This window comes from Antechinus flavipes, chromosome X, assembly GCF_016432865.1.
Source record: "Antechinus flavipes isolate AdamAnt ecotype Samford, QLD, Australia chromosome X, AdamAnt_v2, whole genome shotgun sequence".
Classification (NCBI taxonomy): Eukaryota; Metazoa; Chordata; class Mammalia; order Dasyuromorphia; family Dasyuridae; genus Antechinus; species Antechinus flavipes.
In genome coordinates, this window is record NC_067404.1 from 45,782,035 (window position 1) to 45,798,995 (window position 16,961).

General features: G+C 55.7%; 1 protein-coding gene across 6 annotated transcripts in view; it reads right to left on the reverse strand.

The window, feature by feature from the left end:
- Nucleotides 1-3,057: 3,057 nt before the first annotated feature.
- The window catches only part of BCORL1 (BCL6 corepressor like 1), a 65,867-nt gene continuing 51,963 nt past the window's right edge, over nucleotides 3,058-16,961 (reverse strand). For 4 of the 6 annotated variants that reach the window (XM_051967886.1, XM_051967885.1, XM_051967884.1 and 1 more), the window contains 4 exons: nucleotides 10,478-10,555; nucleotides 8,228-8,381; nucleotides 7,968-8,084; nucleotides 3,058-5,400 (listed from right to left, as the gene is read on the reverse strand). In XM_051967886.1, the coding sequence (XP_051823846.1) occupies nucleotides 5,121-5,400; nucleotides 7,968-8,084; nucleotides 8,228-8,381; nucleotides 10,478-10,555 (629 nt within the window). In that variant the 3' untranslated portion in view covers nucleotides 3,058-5,120. The remainder of the gene's footprint in view (nucleotides 5,401-7,967; nucleotides 8,085-8,227; nucleotides 8,382-10,477; nucleotides 10,556-16,961) is intronic. The other 2 variants (XM_051967888.1, XM_051967887.1) reach the window with 1 other exon arrangement.

Genomic DNA, 16,961 nt, shown 5'->3' on the forward strand with positions numbered 1-16,961 from the left:
CTCGGCTTCTGATCTCATCTGATCTCATCTGCTCCCGCGGGTCCAATTATTTCTCTCGGCGGCCGCCTCCCAAACCCGTCGCTCCGGCCCCCGGCTCTGCCGGGCCCCGCATCACGAGCTCTGCCTATTGGCCGCTTCCCATTGGATGGCGCCGGCTCTCGAACTCAGCCCCGGGTCCCAGACGGAACTGCCCCCTCGCCTCCCTCCGTCCGGCCCCGGCTCCCCCTTGGCCGAGCTAACTTCCCAGCGAGCGCGGCCCAAATCGGCCACGAGTTTCGGGAACTCCATCAGCCACTAATTCTGGCATTTGACGTCCTCCCACGCCGAGCGCCCCCTTCCGGTTCGGGCTTGTCTTGGACTGGGCCCCTCGTTCTCTTGGGGGGCTCCCAGCTGTTCTCCTCGTACCTATGTTCAATGTCTCCTACCTCCGAGCCTTTGCCCTTCAAGGCCCCGGCTCGAGGAACTTACCTCCCTGCCCCACTGATCTCTTCCTCCCCCAATCCCTCCCTCCCCGCCCCCCTTCCCCTACCTTCTCCTTTGCATTTCTTTTCATTTCTCGGGATCCTCTCCAAGTCGGGTTCCACGCTCCCTGAGAACGGGGAGCTATAGAGGGGTCGTGAGCAGAAGCGTGCTTTGTAAAAACACGACAAAACCACCAAAGCCCTGGAGCCTGCCCAGGAGGCATTTATGAATGAAGAAGGCTCCACGATTTACTAACAGTAGTTAGTATTTCTTACAGCGCTCCCCAATTCAGGAGACATTTGACATCGGCTCACTGGAGCGAGTTGTGGGACTTGGCCAAGGTCTCCCGGCCGGGGGGGAGAGGGCCGAGTCCAGGTTTTTCCTGAACCCAGATCCCAGCCTCTCCGGTCTGGGAGACAGCCGCCAAATCCTGTCCATCGCATCTCTGCAACACTCTCCCATCCCTCCTCCCCCTCTCCTCCCTTGGCCAGCAGCTTTATGACTACCTGCCTGGGCTATCTCGGCAGTCTCTTAGAGACGAGTCTTCCAGCTGGGCCGGTGCAGCCTTCTAGAGAGAGCTGGGAAAGGCTGATCTTTCTACTGAGAAACCTGTCTCGGCACCCACGTTCTGCTCACTATTATCTCGACGTTCAAAAGGCAAACTCCTTAGCCGGCCATTCAAGGTCCTCCCCCATCTGGCTCCCCTGGCTTTTTAACCCGGTCTCAACCTGCTCCCTTCTCCCTACTGCCCCTGAAGAAAACAAAACGCCCCGGAATTCTTTTTCCTCCCTCCAGCCCTTAGACTCCCTCCAAAATCTAAGCAAACGGTAGCTCCTCCAGCTCCCGCCTTGTCCAGCCGTCCCCCCCTGGTTTTAATCTTATTGGTGCCGTTTCTCTCCGAGATCGAAGCCTCTAGTCTGCCCCTCCCCGGGCCGGCGGGGCTCTGCATACCGTAGGTACTTAATCAATGTGCAGGTTGCAGAACCGGGAGGACTCCTTTGGGTTTGTGGTTCATTTTGAAAGCCCTCACCCACCCGGGATTACTTGAAAGTAGCCTGGCTCTCCAGCTGTTGTGGAAAATCCAGCTCGAGCTCCCCAGCTGTCTGCAAAGCTCTTTGTCACTGGGCTTGACCCTCCGAGGGGGGGGGGGGTAGGTGTCCATGTTTTTAGCGTTTTAACAGAGGCCTCTGGGCTGTGAATCTTTGGGGTGTCCCCCCCTTCCAGTTTGGGATCCTGTCTCCAAGTTGATCCTCTTCCCCGATCCTCCCACTGCCTCAGGGCTAAAACACACCGGGTCAGCGCGCATTTAAAAGCCCCCAGCAAGCTGGCTCCAGGCCCCCTCGCCAGGCTTGGCACCGTTACCCCTTCTCCCCCCGCTCCCCACTCCCAACTGGTCTCACTGCCGCCCGAACTCGCCCTTTCATCTCCTCTCTCCAGGCCTTTGTATCGAGGCGGAGTAGGTGCTTTTCAGAATGTTCATTGTATTGAAATGAATCGCCTGGGCTAGGCGGGGAGGGCCGGCCGGCCACTTTTATCAGTAATCACTTTCGTTCAGTGGCTTGGAGATCGCCCAGAGGACCTTGTGTTTGGAGCCGGAGGGAGGCTCCATTTGCCGGAGAAAGAAACCGAGGTCCACAGAGGTGCACTGAGTGACTGGCACGGGACCTGTACTGAACATCCCAGTAGCTCGGGCATTGTGGGGGGAGGGAGGGCTTCCCTGTGTGAGGGCCTGGACTTGGGTTTCCTGGGGAGAGGAAGATTTCTGGGTGCCATCTGATGGTGGAAGAAGGGCGGGGCCTCTCCCTTTGACCTTCCTCGGTGCACAAGGGCCCACAATCCCTAGAATCCCGGGAGGAGTGCTCGGCCCAGAGGGACCAGGATTCCCAGGATGACACTGAGAGCCACTGGCTCACATTCGGACCCGATTCTCCTCCCACACACTGGGACCGTGGGCTGGGCAGGATCTGCAACCTGAGTGGGCCGGGCAAAAAAAGGAACCCACTCTTGGAGAGCCAGTGGCTGCTCTCTTAGGAGCTGCTGAAGGACCCCCCCCCAAACTCCCAAAGCCCAAGGCAAGGGCAATATGGACAGCAGGATGAGAGGCAGTGGGGGGGAGCTTGCTGGCCTAGGACAGAAAATGCCTCCCCAGCTCCAGCCCCACCCCCCTTCCCAGCCCTTAGGAACCCCCCCCCCCTCCTTTGCTGCACAGAGGAGCAGAACCATTCTTTCCTGGGCTGCAGGAATCAGGCTATCTCCACGGTAACCAAGGAATGCTTGAAACACACAAGCAAATCAATGCATCCCCAGGCTGCCCACCCCCCCACCCCAACCCCCAAGAAAACCGGACACACACGCGCACAAACACGCACGCACGCACGCACGCACACACAGCAGCCAGTCCCATTCCCCCGAGCCCTGCCGGCCGCTCTCGGCCCCTTTGCCAATCACCGCCCAGCTAGAACCCCGGTGGCGGGCTCTCCAGCCCTGAGGGATCGGAGCGTCCCGCACACAATAGGGTGCCGTGTACCGGGTCTGAGAGGGGGGAGCGGGTGAGGAAAGCAGAAGGATCGAGAATAAAAGGAGCCACACAAGACATGAGGCCTGATACAGGTTTTTCTGTATAGAAATGTGTTTTTGACACCACAGCCTGTTGCTTATAACCAAACAGAGAGAGCAGCCGGAACACACACCCAAATGCGAAAGGAAAAGGACGAAAACCTTTCAAAAGGAAAAAAAAACAAGACCGGAGACACCCCCAAAGAAAAACTCAAACCCCAAAACCCTCAGCTTTATATATGTCTCTATATATATATTTAAAAATATCTCTATATGTTTAAATATATATATTTTTTTTAAAGAAAAAGGATTTTTTTTTTTTGAAAAGCTGAGTCCAGAGGGCCCCAGAGAGACTGAGAGATGGGGGAGGTCCCAGATAAGGGGAGGTCAGGCTGCCCACTGGGGGATAAAGACAATACGAAGAAAATTCACCACAACTGCTCCTGGCTAGGGTCAGGAGACTCCAGAGAACAGATTGTCCCATCCTCAAACTTGGGCAATTTTTTTTTTTTTTTGGAGAGGCTTTTTTTTTTTCTTTTTTTACTTGTTTTTGTTTTTTTGGTTTTTTGGTTTTTTTTGTCTTTTCTTTTTTTTCTTTCTTTTTTTCTTTTTTTTTCTTTTTTGTTTTAGCACCTGTACAATAAAACTGTACCATCTACAACCAGAGAAGGCCAGGGAGGGGCCACCCTCTCTCCCCAAGAACTGTTCTGAAAAATAGCAGTCCATAGAAAAGTAACAAGCTCATATCCATCTGGGTGTTTGAGAAAGGGAATTGAGTAGGTGGAGAAGGGGGGGGGGCAGGGGGGCAATGGACTGAGGGCTCCTCCAAAGGGAAGCCTGGGAGGGCCAACCCGCAGCTGGAGCCGGTGGAGTTGGGGCCTGTGCTGGGGGTGGGTGGGTGGGGAGGAGAGAAACGTTTCTCTTGCCTTTGCCTGGGAAACAGCTGAGTCCTGGAGGCGACATGTGGCCAGGGGTCAGGGAGCCTAATGAAGGCGTCAAAAGAGAATGTGGGGGAGTGAGAAGGAAGGGGGGGAGAGAAGAGAAAGAGGAGAATGGCAGTGGGGAGGGGTGGAGAGGAGAATGGCAGTAAGGGACGGGAAGAGAATTGAAGATGAGGGACAGTGGGGAGAGGAAGGCACAGGAGGATGGGCACTGAGAGCAAAGGGGGGGGACAGGCAGGGTAGAAGGAGGGAAGAAGGGTCCTGGCACCCCCCTGACTCATTTTTCACCACCCTTTTGTTATAGCAGTTCATTAGCCCTTCACCCCGAACAGAACTAAGCTAAGGCAGAGTTGTTGGAAAGCACGTGTGAGCCAAGAGCGGGATAGGGTTAGGGAGAAGGGTAGAAAATCCGCAACCCTTGGGATCCAAGCCCCTTGTGCTTGTAGACAGCGTCACACAGCTCTGCTCCCCCCACCACTGGGCTTCCCAGATGGCCATCAGCTTCCCCCTCCTACCGGGAAGCCCCAAAGGTCTGGCCTGGGGAGGGAGACTGGGGGGGGGGGGCGGGCACTTCCCCGGGCTTCTCCAAAAAAAGAAGGGGGAAAAAACCAAAAACAAAAAAAGTGAATAAAGCCCCTCCTTCAAGATGATGTCTCAAATCATCACAGTGATACAGACTTCTCAGAAACCAAGGAAACAATACAAATTAAATACTAATTAAATAAATAGTATGGAAGACATGGAGGCAGATACGGGAAGGGGCCTGTTGCTAGAGAAAGAGTTTTCTAATTTCTCCACCAGGGCTGGCACCGCCAACTGGACCTGGGTCCGTCTCCCTCGGCCCGGGGATCCCTGAGCCCGCCTAGAGCCGGGTCCCCGGCCTAGGAGGGTGAGGTGAGCTGAGCGGAGGGCACCCCGCCCCCTCTCACAGTCACTGCGGGTCCTCTCTGATGCGTCTTTTCCCCCTTTGAGCACAACTAGAGGGAGCTGAGAGGGAATCTGAACCCAAACACTCCAGTCACTAATGCTGGCATCGATAAGGCTGCTTCTAGTTGGTCCGTATTATTGCCTCATACTGCAGTCAGTCCGAAAAAAAGGGGAGGGGCGGGGGGGGGGCGGAGGAGGGGGGGGCGCCAGGAAGCGGGCCGGCGGGCAAGCCCGTCAGCTGCTCCAGGGCTGGAACTCGACCTCAGACCCTAGGAGCTGCAGCAACTCGGGCTCGTAGCGGATCAGCTCGACAGTCTCAGTGCTGCTCATGGGGCCCGAGTCGAGGCCGCCGGGTCTCTCGGCCGGGGTGAGCAGCTGGCTGGAAACCACCTGCCGGTAGAACTCCACCTTGGGCAAGGTGATGATTTCAAAGTGCGGGAAGCGGGCCTGGAATATCCGGGACGACAGCTTCAGTCTCTTCAGGACATCTGAGAAGAGGAACCAGTTGCAGGGCCTTCGGAGAAGCAGACACAGGGAAGACAGGTTGGCCGGGAGAAGAAACGGAGCCGTGGGGGCCGCACAAGGGAATGCTGGGAGGCCGTCCGCGTGGCCCGGTCCAGAGGACCACGAGGAGGGCCGCGCAGTTCTCTTATGGTCGACACCCATTCTAACGGGGCCGGGGGGAAGAGACGCGAGAACCAGTCAGGGGTGGGATCGTGCCCGCCTGCCAGGGGAGTCTGGGTCGGAGCTGGTCTTTCCAAAGAGAAAGGAGGTCCACTACAGAGAGGGCCGCCACCCCCCACATACACACATGGAGAGAAAGACTCCGTGGGAGTCCTCGTGACCTAGGGTTGACCACATTTCCCTCACCTGACGATCTACCGCCTCTTCCTTCAAATGGGGCTATTTCCGCCTCCCCCAGCTCCCACTCTTTCCGGTGGTCCCCAAAGCTTTCCAGGCTCCCAATTGGATGACCGAGGAGACCCCCTCTTTCTCACCCTCAAAGACTAAACTTTCCTTTGCGGTGAATTCTCCCCCCTCCTCCCCATCACCAACTTGTGAAGAACAACAAAAGCTGTCATGGCAATCATTTGCTTGGTTCCAAAGGGGCTCCATTTGGCACCCAGGGTCCTACAGCTGCAGGCTCGGACACTGGGGGGGGGGGCAAAGAAAGTGCTGAGAGCTGCCTAGCTCTAACCCCCCGGGGTAGGCCCCCCAGCCCATTTACTGCCTCGGGCCAAAGATCCGGTTTCTGAGGGCAAGGTGGGAGGTGGGAAATGGGAGGTGGGGGCCACTCTGCAGGAATTCATTAACCGTGCAACACTATCCCTAGCGCTCACCCCCCCCCTCAGGGATCAGCTTATGTCCGCCCAGAAGAATAAGGACCATAAGCCCCTGAAACCGGATACTGGTGGGTGTTAGCAAGGAGACTATTTTTACTCCTATCTGGCCATTTGGTCTGGGGAGGGGGGAGAGGGAGAAGAGAGGCTGCCAGTGGGGCTGTGGCCCAGTGGTTAGAGCTCCCCCTTTAGCACTGCTTCTCCATAATCCCACCTGCTCAGCAGATTTCTTTCCTTTTCCTTCTCCCTCTCCCCCCGGTCCTTTCTCTAAGAACTCTGGCTGGCTAGATTTGGAGACAGAGACTCCGAGAAGGAGAGAGTTCCGAACTCCCGTTCTGTTAAGAACGCTCGTTGTAGCCCCCTTAAGTGCTCTTTCCACGTGTCCTTCGCATGAGCGAAACATCCCCCCTCCAATTTTAGGATACTGGACGGGGCTCATTCAACAATGCGTGGGCAGCTCCCCTCTTGTGAGGGGGGGATCGTGCCGGGGGGATCAGATTCCAAACCCGGAGGCATTTTAGAGGCCATGGAATCTACCCCCTTCCCAATTTGCAAATGAGGAAACTGAGGCACAGCATGGTCAAATGACTGGCCCGGGGTCACACGACTGTCGGGTGTCTACCAAAGGATCCGGACCCGGGTCTTTCGGATTCCGAACCCGACGTCCGTTCGCTACGCTCTCCGCAAGCACTTATTAAATGCCTACTGCATGCCAGGCACCGGATTAGGTGTTGGGAATTCAAGGACAAATAGGAAACGGTCTGTGAGAGCTCGAATGGGCGTAAGGGCTCAGGTAAGACGACACACGCGAGGGTGACGGCTACCGAGTTCTCTCTCGTTGTCGTCCTCCGTCTCTGGGAAAGTCAGCGATCGCCTCCTCATCCTCCTCGAGGGAGGCGGAGCCACAACCCTTATGGGGTCCATCCGACTCCATCCACGGCACCCCGCCGGTCAGAAGAGCCCTAGCTTCAGTGCTGGGAACGGATCAGATTTAGAGCTGACTTCACTGACCCCCTACGTGCCCTTGGCTAAGTCCCTTCCCCCACTCTGGAAAGTAGACCAGCTCCAATGACCCAAACCTTCCCATCTGGTTCTCAACCAAGGACCTGATGCCGTTTCAGATCGATTTCGCTCCGGGGAGTTGCGAGTGGGCGAGAGTCTATCTGAAAAAGATCTGGGGGTTTTGGTGGACCCTGAGGTCAACGTGTCTCAGATGCGGGCTAGAGAAGCTGGAACAGCTGCTGCTCTTCTTCCTTGGGAAGAGAGGCAGAGGGCCTAGAACTGGGGAGGAGCCTGGTCAGAAGCCCAGAGCTGGCCTGCTGGGTTCAGCTGAGGGGGAGGGGAGAGAGCATATTTTGGGAAAGACACTGATAAGCTGGAGCGTGTCCAGAGAAGGGTGGCCGGGCTGGCGAAGGGGCCGGGCTCGAGCCCTCTGGGGCTTGTCTGAAGGCGCTGGCCTCCAGCCGAGGGCCGGGCTGCCCCCTCAGGTAGAGATTCCCCCGCCCCGGAAGTCTCCTTCCTCCTCCTCCTCCTCGGAAGAAGCAGGCGTTGAGATCCGAGCTCAGCAAACTGATTGGATCAGACGGCCGGTGGGCCTCTTGCAACTGCCTCTGGGCACCCAGCAGCTCGCGAGGAACCGCTCCCCAGGCCGCTCTGCGGTCCTGCAGGCCTGCCGGTGGCAGCAGAGCCGGCGACCCCCTTTAACTGTTCCCAACAACGAGCGTCTCTATTGCTTGAGTACCTGAGAGATTGGCAAACTTTGCTTGTGTCCTCCCGCCCATCGGGGCCAATACCGTGTAATGTCTCCTTGCAAGTAGGGGCTGTTTTCTTTCTGGCTTGGGAGCCCTCAGCACTGGGCCTGACATATCACAGGGATTGAACAGACAACTGGCGAGTAACTGGCAAAGTCCGGGCCCCACGGGCAGAGCGGGGATCCCCGGCCCCCCTCCCCCGATACCGGGCCCTCGGCTAGCCCCCGGCGGGGGCCGCCCACACACTCACCCACGGGAAAGCGACACTTGCAGGTTGTAAGTGGGAAGCAACGGCTTGTCCGAGAACTCGAATATGAAGTCGTCCGACTCCCGGTCTTCCTCGTCATTGTCCGAGGCTCCGGGGGGGTTGTCCAGAAGGTCGCACTTGGCCCCGTCCTTCCCCTCTGTGAAGAGAGCACACATCCACATGGAGAACCGGGACCCGCCGCCTCTAGCTCGAGGGCACGGGCTCCTGAGTGCACGTCAGTGGCCGGAAAGGCCAAGCCTGGCAGATAGCAGCAGCAGCTGCTCCTTCCTGTCTCACACAGCAAGGGAAGGGTAAAGCCCTTTCCTCGCACAGCCCTATAAGGCAGGGAGCATACCCGGACGCCGCTGTGCCCATTGATCGGAGGAAGAAACTGAGGCTCCCACGGGCCAAGGGACTCGGCCAGGGACGGCCGGCTCCCGGGTACCGACCTCGCGTCTTCTAGGAGACCGAGGGGTCGGTAAAGAGCGGCTCGTTCGGCGTTCTCATCTGACGGTTGAGGAAACTAAGGCCCACAGACGTCACGGGTCGTCCGAGGTCACCCGAGAAGTAAACAGCGGCCGGGACTTGAATTGGGGTCTCCCGACTCCCCAGCCCACCGGTGGCCTTTCCCCACTCACCCCGTGCTCCTTGTTGGGAAAGGGAGGGCCTGGGCGGGACCCAGGCCTTCAGAAGAAATGAGTTCCGAGTCCAAGAGTTCTACGCTCATCTCCCGCTCTTCTCCCATCTCCTAGAGCTGGGGAGGGAGGGACGCCCAAAGCACCCTGGGCCGGTCAGGACTACGTCTCAAATCCCGGCCCTGCCGGGAGTTCTCAGCGTGACTTTGGCCAAGAGCCCTTCCCCGGGCCTCAGTTTCTCCCTCCATAGAAAGAGGGGCTTAAGACTCCACGGGCTCTGCCATCCTACAGCCCGTTGAGAAGGCAGCCGTGGCAGTTTGGGACTGAGAACAAAGCCCGGTAACGTGTTTGCCTGAGCTTGGACCGGGCGCCACCCCCGTCAGGATGGCTAAGGTGGCCTGGGATCAGCGCCGGGCCCGTGTGGCCTACTCCTCCCTCTCCCTGACCTCCCCCACACTCGGGGAATTTCCTGCAGTCTCTGGCCCAGTGAGGAGCCCCAAACCAGCCCAGCTGGGGATCTGGTTAGCATCAAAAGGCAGTGGGGCTAGGGTCAGGAGGTCAGGAGCTTGGGGGTAATGACTATCTCAGAAGCAGGGAGAAGACCGGAGAGGGACGGGACGGGACGGGAGGATAACGGAAAAGCCACTGGAGTCCGACTCGGGAGACTCGAGTTCAAATCCCTGCCCGGTCCCTGGCCTCAGAGATTTCCCTTCCGTGTAACAAGGAGAGGATGTGGCCTAGACCCCAGCCCACCCGGGGCCGTTGGAAGGAAAGTGACTGGGAAGCCTTAGAGCCACAGCGAGATGAGACGCCCGGCACTCCCCAAACTGCCGGGCCCACTCAGGCCAATGGCAGGGGAAAGGGAGACAGGAGGAAGGAAAAAAAGGAGCACAAGAAAGGGCTCCAAGGCCACCCATACTTGGTTCATTTGAACAACACAGCTGGGAGTCAGGGGAGGAGAGGTTCGGGGTGGGGGTGGTGTAGACAGCTTGGAATCGAATGGAAGCTGGGAAACAAGAGGGACCCAATCCTATCTCGGATGCCACCCCCCACGCCTCGGTTTCCTGCTCCGTTAAAAGAGGGGATTCTCCCTTCCAGCTCAAAATCTATGATCCCAAGGCCATTATTTTGCTCCACAAGAACCCAACTGAAAGCTGCAGAAGCATCCAGCAAGTGCTCACTTGAGTGAGGGGCTGGGAATACAAAGACTCCCTTCAAGTGAATATTCTGCGGGGCAGGGAGGCAGCTAATAAGAGCACTATTAATAACGGTATTTCTTGGAAGAAGGGAGGGAACCAGGAAAGATTATCCGGAAGAAAGCTGAGGGGGAAGGAGCAAGGGCAGTCGAGGCATCGAAAGCGCCGAAGGCAGGCACCGGGTGGGGGGGGACGGAAAGCGGACTTTGGGGCAACCGTCCGTAAACATTGATTAAGCACCTAATATGTGCCGGGTGCTATGCTAAATGGATCCAGAACATGGGGGGAACAAAGGGGAGGAGTATGAGAGAAATTTGGGCCGGGGGGGGGGGGGGAAGACAGGCTATAGTCAGCCCTAACCATGCCAGCCAGCCCTGAGTTGCCCAGCAAAGGGGGGGACAGTGGGGGTGGGGAGAACTTACCCAGTACAGAGCTGCTGTAGAAATCCCAGGCCATTTTCGGATCACCCTCTGGGCGACCCTGGAGATCTAAAAGGTGATCTGGGGGAAGAAAGGAAGGAGATAAAGCACCGGGAGCCAGGGCGGGAAGGCCTTGGACCAGGGCCTTGCCGGAGCCAGCTCAGACCGGCTTGGAGCCTTGAGCCCTCACAAATCGGCAAACCTCCCACAAATCAAGGCTGGGTTACCGGCTGACAGTCGAACTTAAGAAAGCAATGGAGAAAATGCAGATTAAAGTGAAAAGGCTGTCGTCGGAGTTCTTTTCCCGGGAGACCCGGCTGTTAACCGTTTCCCAGCACACCGCCGACTAGGCCCAAAGCGTACCTGAATGAGGCCAGAGAGCCGTCTGGTCTCTGCCTTCAATGCTGCTTTATTCGGACACGCAGCACTGCACAGTGGGAAGGGTGCTAGGAAACTTGGCTTTAAAAGGCCTGAGGGGACGTGAGCGAGCTCATTCCAGGCTAAGGACAGTCGGGCATTCTGGGAAACATTTATTGCAACTATGTCTATAAAATCAACAGAAATATCGACAAGAATCTGGCCGGTTACAATAATCCAGTGTGGATGACACTATCTGTTGGAGGTAAAAAAGAAACAGCCTTCTTCCCTCCCATCGGCAACTGACAAGTTGAATTGTTAGGTAGGGATCTATCTGTTGGGTTGAACCACAATGTATCTAGGAACTAAAAAAAAAACAAAAGAGAATGCCCGACCCAGAGTCACAAGACGGGAGGATGAGTTACAGCTCTAGGGCCGGCGCGTCCTTTGGGTACATGTCGGAACGCCAAGGCCATCCTCTGCAAAACGGGCATCGGGGTGCTGAATCACATCCCTCAGCAAGGAGCTGCGGTGTGTACCCTGGGAACCTTAAAGGCCTCTGGAAATAGGAATTTCCATCATGTGATGTTTGAGAATCACAGCATCCCTATGGGAAGGGAGGCGCCTCACTGAGCGCCATATTAAGATGAGTCAAGCGAGGCCCCCAAGTGCCCCCTGATCAACAAGCAGTTTTTAGAGTGTCTACTATGTACACGGTGGAGAGGCTTCAGAGTACAGAGAAGGAAGGTGGCCCAGGAGTCAGGGAGGCAGGCTCAAGGTCCTCTTAACACAGAGTAGGCCTAATCACCTGATCTCTCAGTTCCTCGGTGACCTTCTAAGATTAGAGAACAGTTACTGATTTAACGGCCTTCCAATCCACCTTGTTCCTGAACCATTGGTTCCCATCTACCTGGCAGCTAAAACTCTGGGTGTGTGTATGTGCGTGTGTGTGTGTGTGTGTGTGTGTGTGTGTGTGAGAGAGAGAGAGAGAGAGAGAGAGAGAGAGAGAGAGAGACAGACCCTCATTCAAATGTGAGCTTTTTAAATTCAGAAAGACTCTAGATTTTGCCATTTGTATCCCCAGTGCTAGGAACATAATAAGTGCTTAATTAACGTTGGGTTTTTTCCATTTGCTAATTTTCATTCACCCGCTTCCCGTACTGAGGAAATCACAGGTCCCAACTTAAGTTCAGGGGGAAATGAGAGAAAAGGCCTAGCTGCCCCTGCCCGCCCGCCTGCCCTCAGGGGGCCCACACTTGGGCTGCGGCTCAAGTCACAAAGCTGCTAAGTAGTGGGAGAGCTCTTGAGGCCAGAATTCAGGAGCTGGCAGAGACTTCGATTCTGGCAGTGACAAATGGCAGCGTACAAAGTGCTATACAAATTACATAAATGTCGGCGGCGCTTATTATTTCGACGCTTCCAGGATCTGCACTTGTGTCCTCCCGGGGGTGACCTCCAGCGCCACACACGGAAGCCCTGCCACGGCTTTCGTTAAAGGTCTGGCCAGCCGGAGGGGCGGCTGGTCCGTCACCCCGGGCCGGCGATAGTGAGCCAATTAAGGAGGGATGCCCGGCCCATCCCGCCAGGTGCCTCCACTTGAAGCCTCTTGAGCGGAAGGGGCCTTGCCAAAGCTGGGCCTCCGGTGTCACACGCAGCCTTGGGCCGCCTTCCGGGGAGGGCCGAGGTGATTGCAAAGCTAGAACGCCTCCCATTTCTCTAGCCCTTCTGGGCTTGTGAGGTGGGAGGTGGAACGTTTATCCCCTATTTGACAGGCTCACAAAAGTGACTCGCCTCCAGTTCCCTGGTTAGTAAACATCAGGGCGGAATTTGAATCCGGGTCTCTCCTAACTCTGCGTTAGACACACTTCCCACTCCAGTTTCAGGAGATATAATCATTCAAGGCTTGTCTAAGTCTGGCAGGTTCCCCTTCTTCCTTGGGGTCTCTATCCTGCTTACACACACATTTCAGGGCAAGGGGCAGCTAGGTGTCTCAGTGATAGAACGGCACTGGAGTCAGGAGGACCTGAGTTCAAATCCCATCTCAGACACTTAACACTTCCTGGCTGCGTGACACTGGGCAAGTCACTTAATCCCAACTGCCTCAGCAAAATAAACCAACAAAGACACACGTGAAAATAAAGTCCGGTCAAATCCCCAGGTCCCAATCCCACCGGCTTCCTTCCTCTTCCGTCTCTCTTCTCCCCATCTTCTTTTCCTCTCTGCCTCTATCTTATACCCTGGAATCTTATTTTTTTGGGGGAAAGAGACCCTTCCCCACCTCTCAGTGTTCCTTTTATCTCAAAGGATCCGCTTCCTCAAGGAAAAATGTAAAAAAACCCAAAGCAAGGAATGGTAACAACAACGAAACACAGTCCCCGCCGTGGAGTCGGATGCCAAAAGAGGGCCCTGGGATTTGTTCCGTTTTTCTCAAATCTAATTTCATCGTTCTCCCCGCCTCCCCCCGCCCCGATTCTTCCCGACAGAAGAGGAAAAACTGGTCTCTTTTCATTAGTCTAGATTGGATACTGCTTTCTTCCTCCAGAGGTCAAAGGTAAATTAGTCACATGCCTCGCCAGTAATTTGGCCCAAAGGGAGGGATTCTAAGAGACTCTTTGGGGATTAGACTTTTGGGTGTTCGGCGTCTGATTGGGTGTCTGTCTGCGCGGCATCCTCTGCGGCAATCACCGGTCCTTTCTACACCGGGCTTGCCAGACACTCTCCCAACAGCCCCGCGGTATCGTCCCCGTCACGGAGACGTGGGGACCGAGACCGATGGCGGATAATTGGTCGGGAGCAAAGTCGGGATTCCAGACTAATTGCAGCAAATCCCAAGAGAAAACAAGCCTTGGCACATCAATCCCTCATAAGGGATGTGCTAAAGCAGAGGATGTAGGAGCTGAGATCTAGGGCCGAAACGCATCTCAGAAGCCACGCTTGTGAAGTTCATCCCTCTCATCTTACAGATGAGGAAACTGAGGCAATAACCTCTCCCAGCATTTCGAGGTAACTCGAGGTATTAACCATCCCCAGGCTCATGTGTCTCTTAAGTGCCCGGAGGCAGGATTTGAACCCAGTGTTCCTAAGTCCAAGAGCAGCGCCTCATCCGTTACACCTGTGGTTCTCCGAGTATGTGACAGGGACACTGACCCCCGGGGACGGGACAGAGGGAAGAGTCCCTAAGACCCTTTCAGGGGACGGATCCTCAAGGCCCACATTATTTTCATAAAAAAAAACTTAAGACATTTTGGTTTCAAATATATGGCTATCAGTAACCATAAACCGGAAAGCATTTGAGGGAGTCACTTTTCAGGGGGTAAAGGGGATCCCACAAGCAAAAAATATGAGAGCTGCTGTACAAGACCACGTTGTCACCCAGCTTCAAGAAGAAACAGGGGGTCGGGATGAAACGTACTCAGCTTATAAAAGTGACAGCGGAGATTTGCAATGCAGGGGTTCACCCCTGAAACTTCAGGGTTCTTTCCATTGTACCAGGCTATCTCGGGGGGGGGGGGGCTCTAGAACCCAATTCCCAAGCACCTTTTCAAGGAGCAGATCTGTCTGTGCTCTGGATCTCCCTCCCTCAAGGACCTTCTTTTCCTCCATACATACTTGTGCACTTTGGGGCACATACAGAATGAGAAAAAGTCAGGGAGGAAGGAGAAGGGCACCTCAGAAACTCCCAGCACGCCCAGCCGGCAGGCAGGCAGTCCGTCGCAGCTCGCGGGCCTCTCCGTGCCCCAGGCAGCTACCCATCCCGCTCTGGGACAGCTCTCATTGGGAGGGGTTCAATTCCCCTGAACGACTTTCACCCACCGCTCCCGGTCCCGACCCCAGGGGGCCGAGCAGAGAAAGTCTCTTCCCCTTAGAAGTGGCTATTTAAAAGGAGCACATGTGGCTCTCCCCGCGTCTCTCCTACAGGCTAAACGCTCAAAGGCCATCTTCGGGGATGTGGTACGAATTCACATTCTGCCTTACTATCCTGCTCAAATGATCCCCTCTCCTAACAGAGAACGTCCTAACAGAGGTGGCTATCTTAGGGAAGGGAAGGGACCCGGGGAACCGTGCCGTGGAGGGCGGGAGTCAAGGAGAAGGGGGAGAGATGAAGGGAACGGTTTCAGTTTTGAGGTCGCGGGAGGAAAAAGCCAGTTGAAACTCAGAAGCTCCTAGAACGTCAGAACTGGAAGGAGCCGGGAGATGTTAGTCCAGTGAACGGAAGGGGAAGCTGAGGCTGCCCGAGTCACACGGTTAGTTCGATAGCATCGTGCCGGAGTGCTTTAGATTAGCTCGGCCGGGGTCAGCTTCTTAGAGCGAGTCTGCCCCGGGTCACTCCGCGTGGGGTCCCAACAACACACACGGCCGGCAGGTCGGCAGGAAAGGGACCGTATCATCCTGCTTTTTCAGCTGGGCGCTAAGGGGTCTGATTCACACTTATTAGCTGAGTGACCCTGGGTAAGTCACAGAAAAGTGGCTGGCTTTGGGGCCAGAGGACGTGGGTTTGAATCTCCCCTCTGCCGACTTATTACCACCACCTATGTGACCTTGGGTAAATAAAGCCCTTCTCCTATCTGAGTCTCAGTTTCCTTCTCAATAAAATGGGGAGTTTGGATACGATTTCTTTTGGACTTTTGTTTCCATCAGTACCTTCTGTCTTTCCCTCGCTTATTTCGGACAATATTTCTCCTCTCCTACTTTCGAAACCATCTCTCGTAACAAAGACTGAGAAAAAAATCGCCGCCGCCGCCGCCACGGCTTGGCGAAAAAGCCAGCACCCGTGACCGAGAGATGCCATCAAAGGTTCCCTTCTGCTCAGAGGCCCCGAGCACTCTGGGAGCCTCGGGCTTCTCAGCTGGCCGGGGGATAATGAGCCAGGTCCTCTTCGCCTCCCAGACAGTGGTATAGAAATGGTGACTATAATTATACCCGCCTTCTCCAGCTCCCTACGGCTCCTCCCCAAGCATTTCAGCTGCCCAACCTACAGCTGTTCTCCCGGAGAGGGCTATTTCCAGGAATGACCGACACAGTCCCTCACATAGACTTGGAGTAACGGGGACGGAGACAAGAGGAGCCCAGCCGGCCCGGAGGGGGGAGGGCGGGGGGAACCCAGCCGTGATGTCACAAAGGGACGGACAAAAACAGGAGAGACCAACTGAGCATGCCCGATGAAGGCTCCGGCAGAGTCGTATCGACTTCCCCCCCTCCCTCCCCCGCCGCCCCTTCCAGGGGAGCGATCTCACTGAGGGCCGAGGGTTAGTTTTTGACTAATGGAAAAAAAGTATGTGCCTGGGGGGGAGGGGGACCATCCCACAGATTAAATGGGGCTCCAGATGCTTTCCTGGGCTAGCCGAGGAAGAGATGGGAAGGAGAAGGATGCTGGGATGTGAGGATGTTTTAACGCCTGAGGGTTCCAATATAGGTCCAATCCCAAGGACTTCTCTGTAGTCAAAAAGACCAAAAAAAAAAAATCCCCGAAATCCCATCTCTTTGCAAATAAAGACTGATTCAAGATACTAGTTCTAAAAGTTATCATAAAAAAAAAATGCTAGTTCTTGAGTTGCAGCTACCACTCTCCCAAAGTGCAAAGGAGAATGGCTTCTGCTTCTAACCGGGCAGTGGGGGGGAGGGGGGGGGGAGAGAGGTTTGTCATCCTCAGTTTTACAGAGAAGGAAACTGAGGCACAGGGAAGAGAGGGTCCCAGGGCTTCTTCTGTCTTTGAGATCTCTGGAGCCAACTGCCTCCCATGAGGAGACCCAGAGAGAGGAGAGGACTTGCTTGGCTGAGATCACAGGGCTGGTGCCCACGCTGGAACCAGGTTATCTGGCTGCAGTTTGGTCCTCTTTCCACATGGTATCAGTTGACACAGGTGGGATTTTAACTAAAGTCCCTTGATCCCGAGTCCAGGAACCTTTTCACAGCCTAAAGACAAGTCCCTCCGAGCGGGGACAAAGCCTCTCTCCAGGTGGCCAAGGAGCAGGGATGCCTAGGGGCTTTGTCAGGGCCAATTTCCGGCGGGCCCTAAAGGCCACCTGGAAAGGCCGTGCAAACGTTCCCAATCCCTAAAGATTAGGTCCCGGGGACGGGGCTCCGGCGGCCCTCCCGGGGCAGGTGTGAGCAAAGCTTGGGCTTTCTTTTG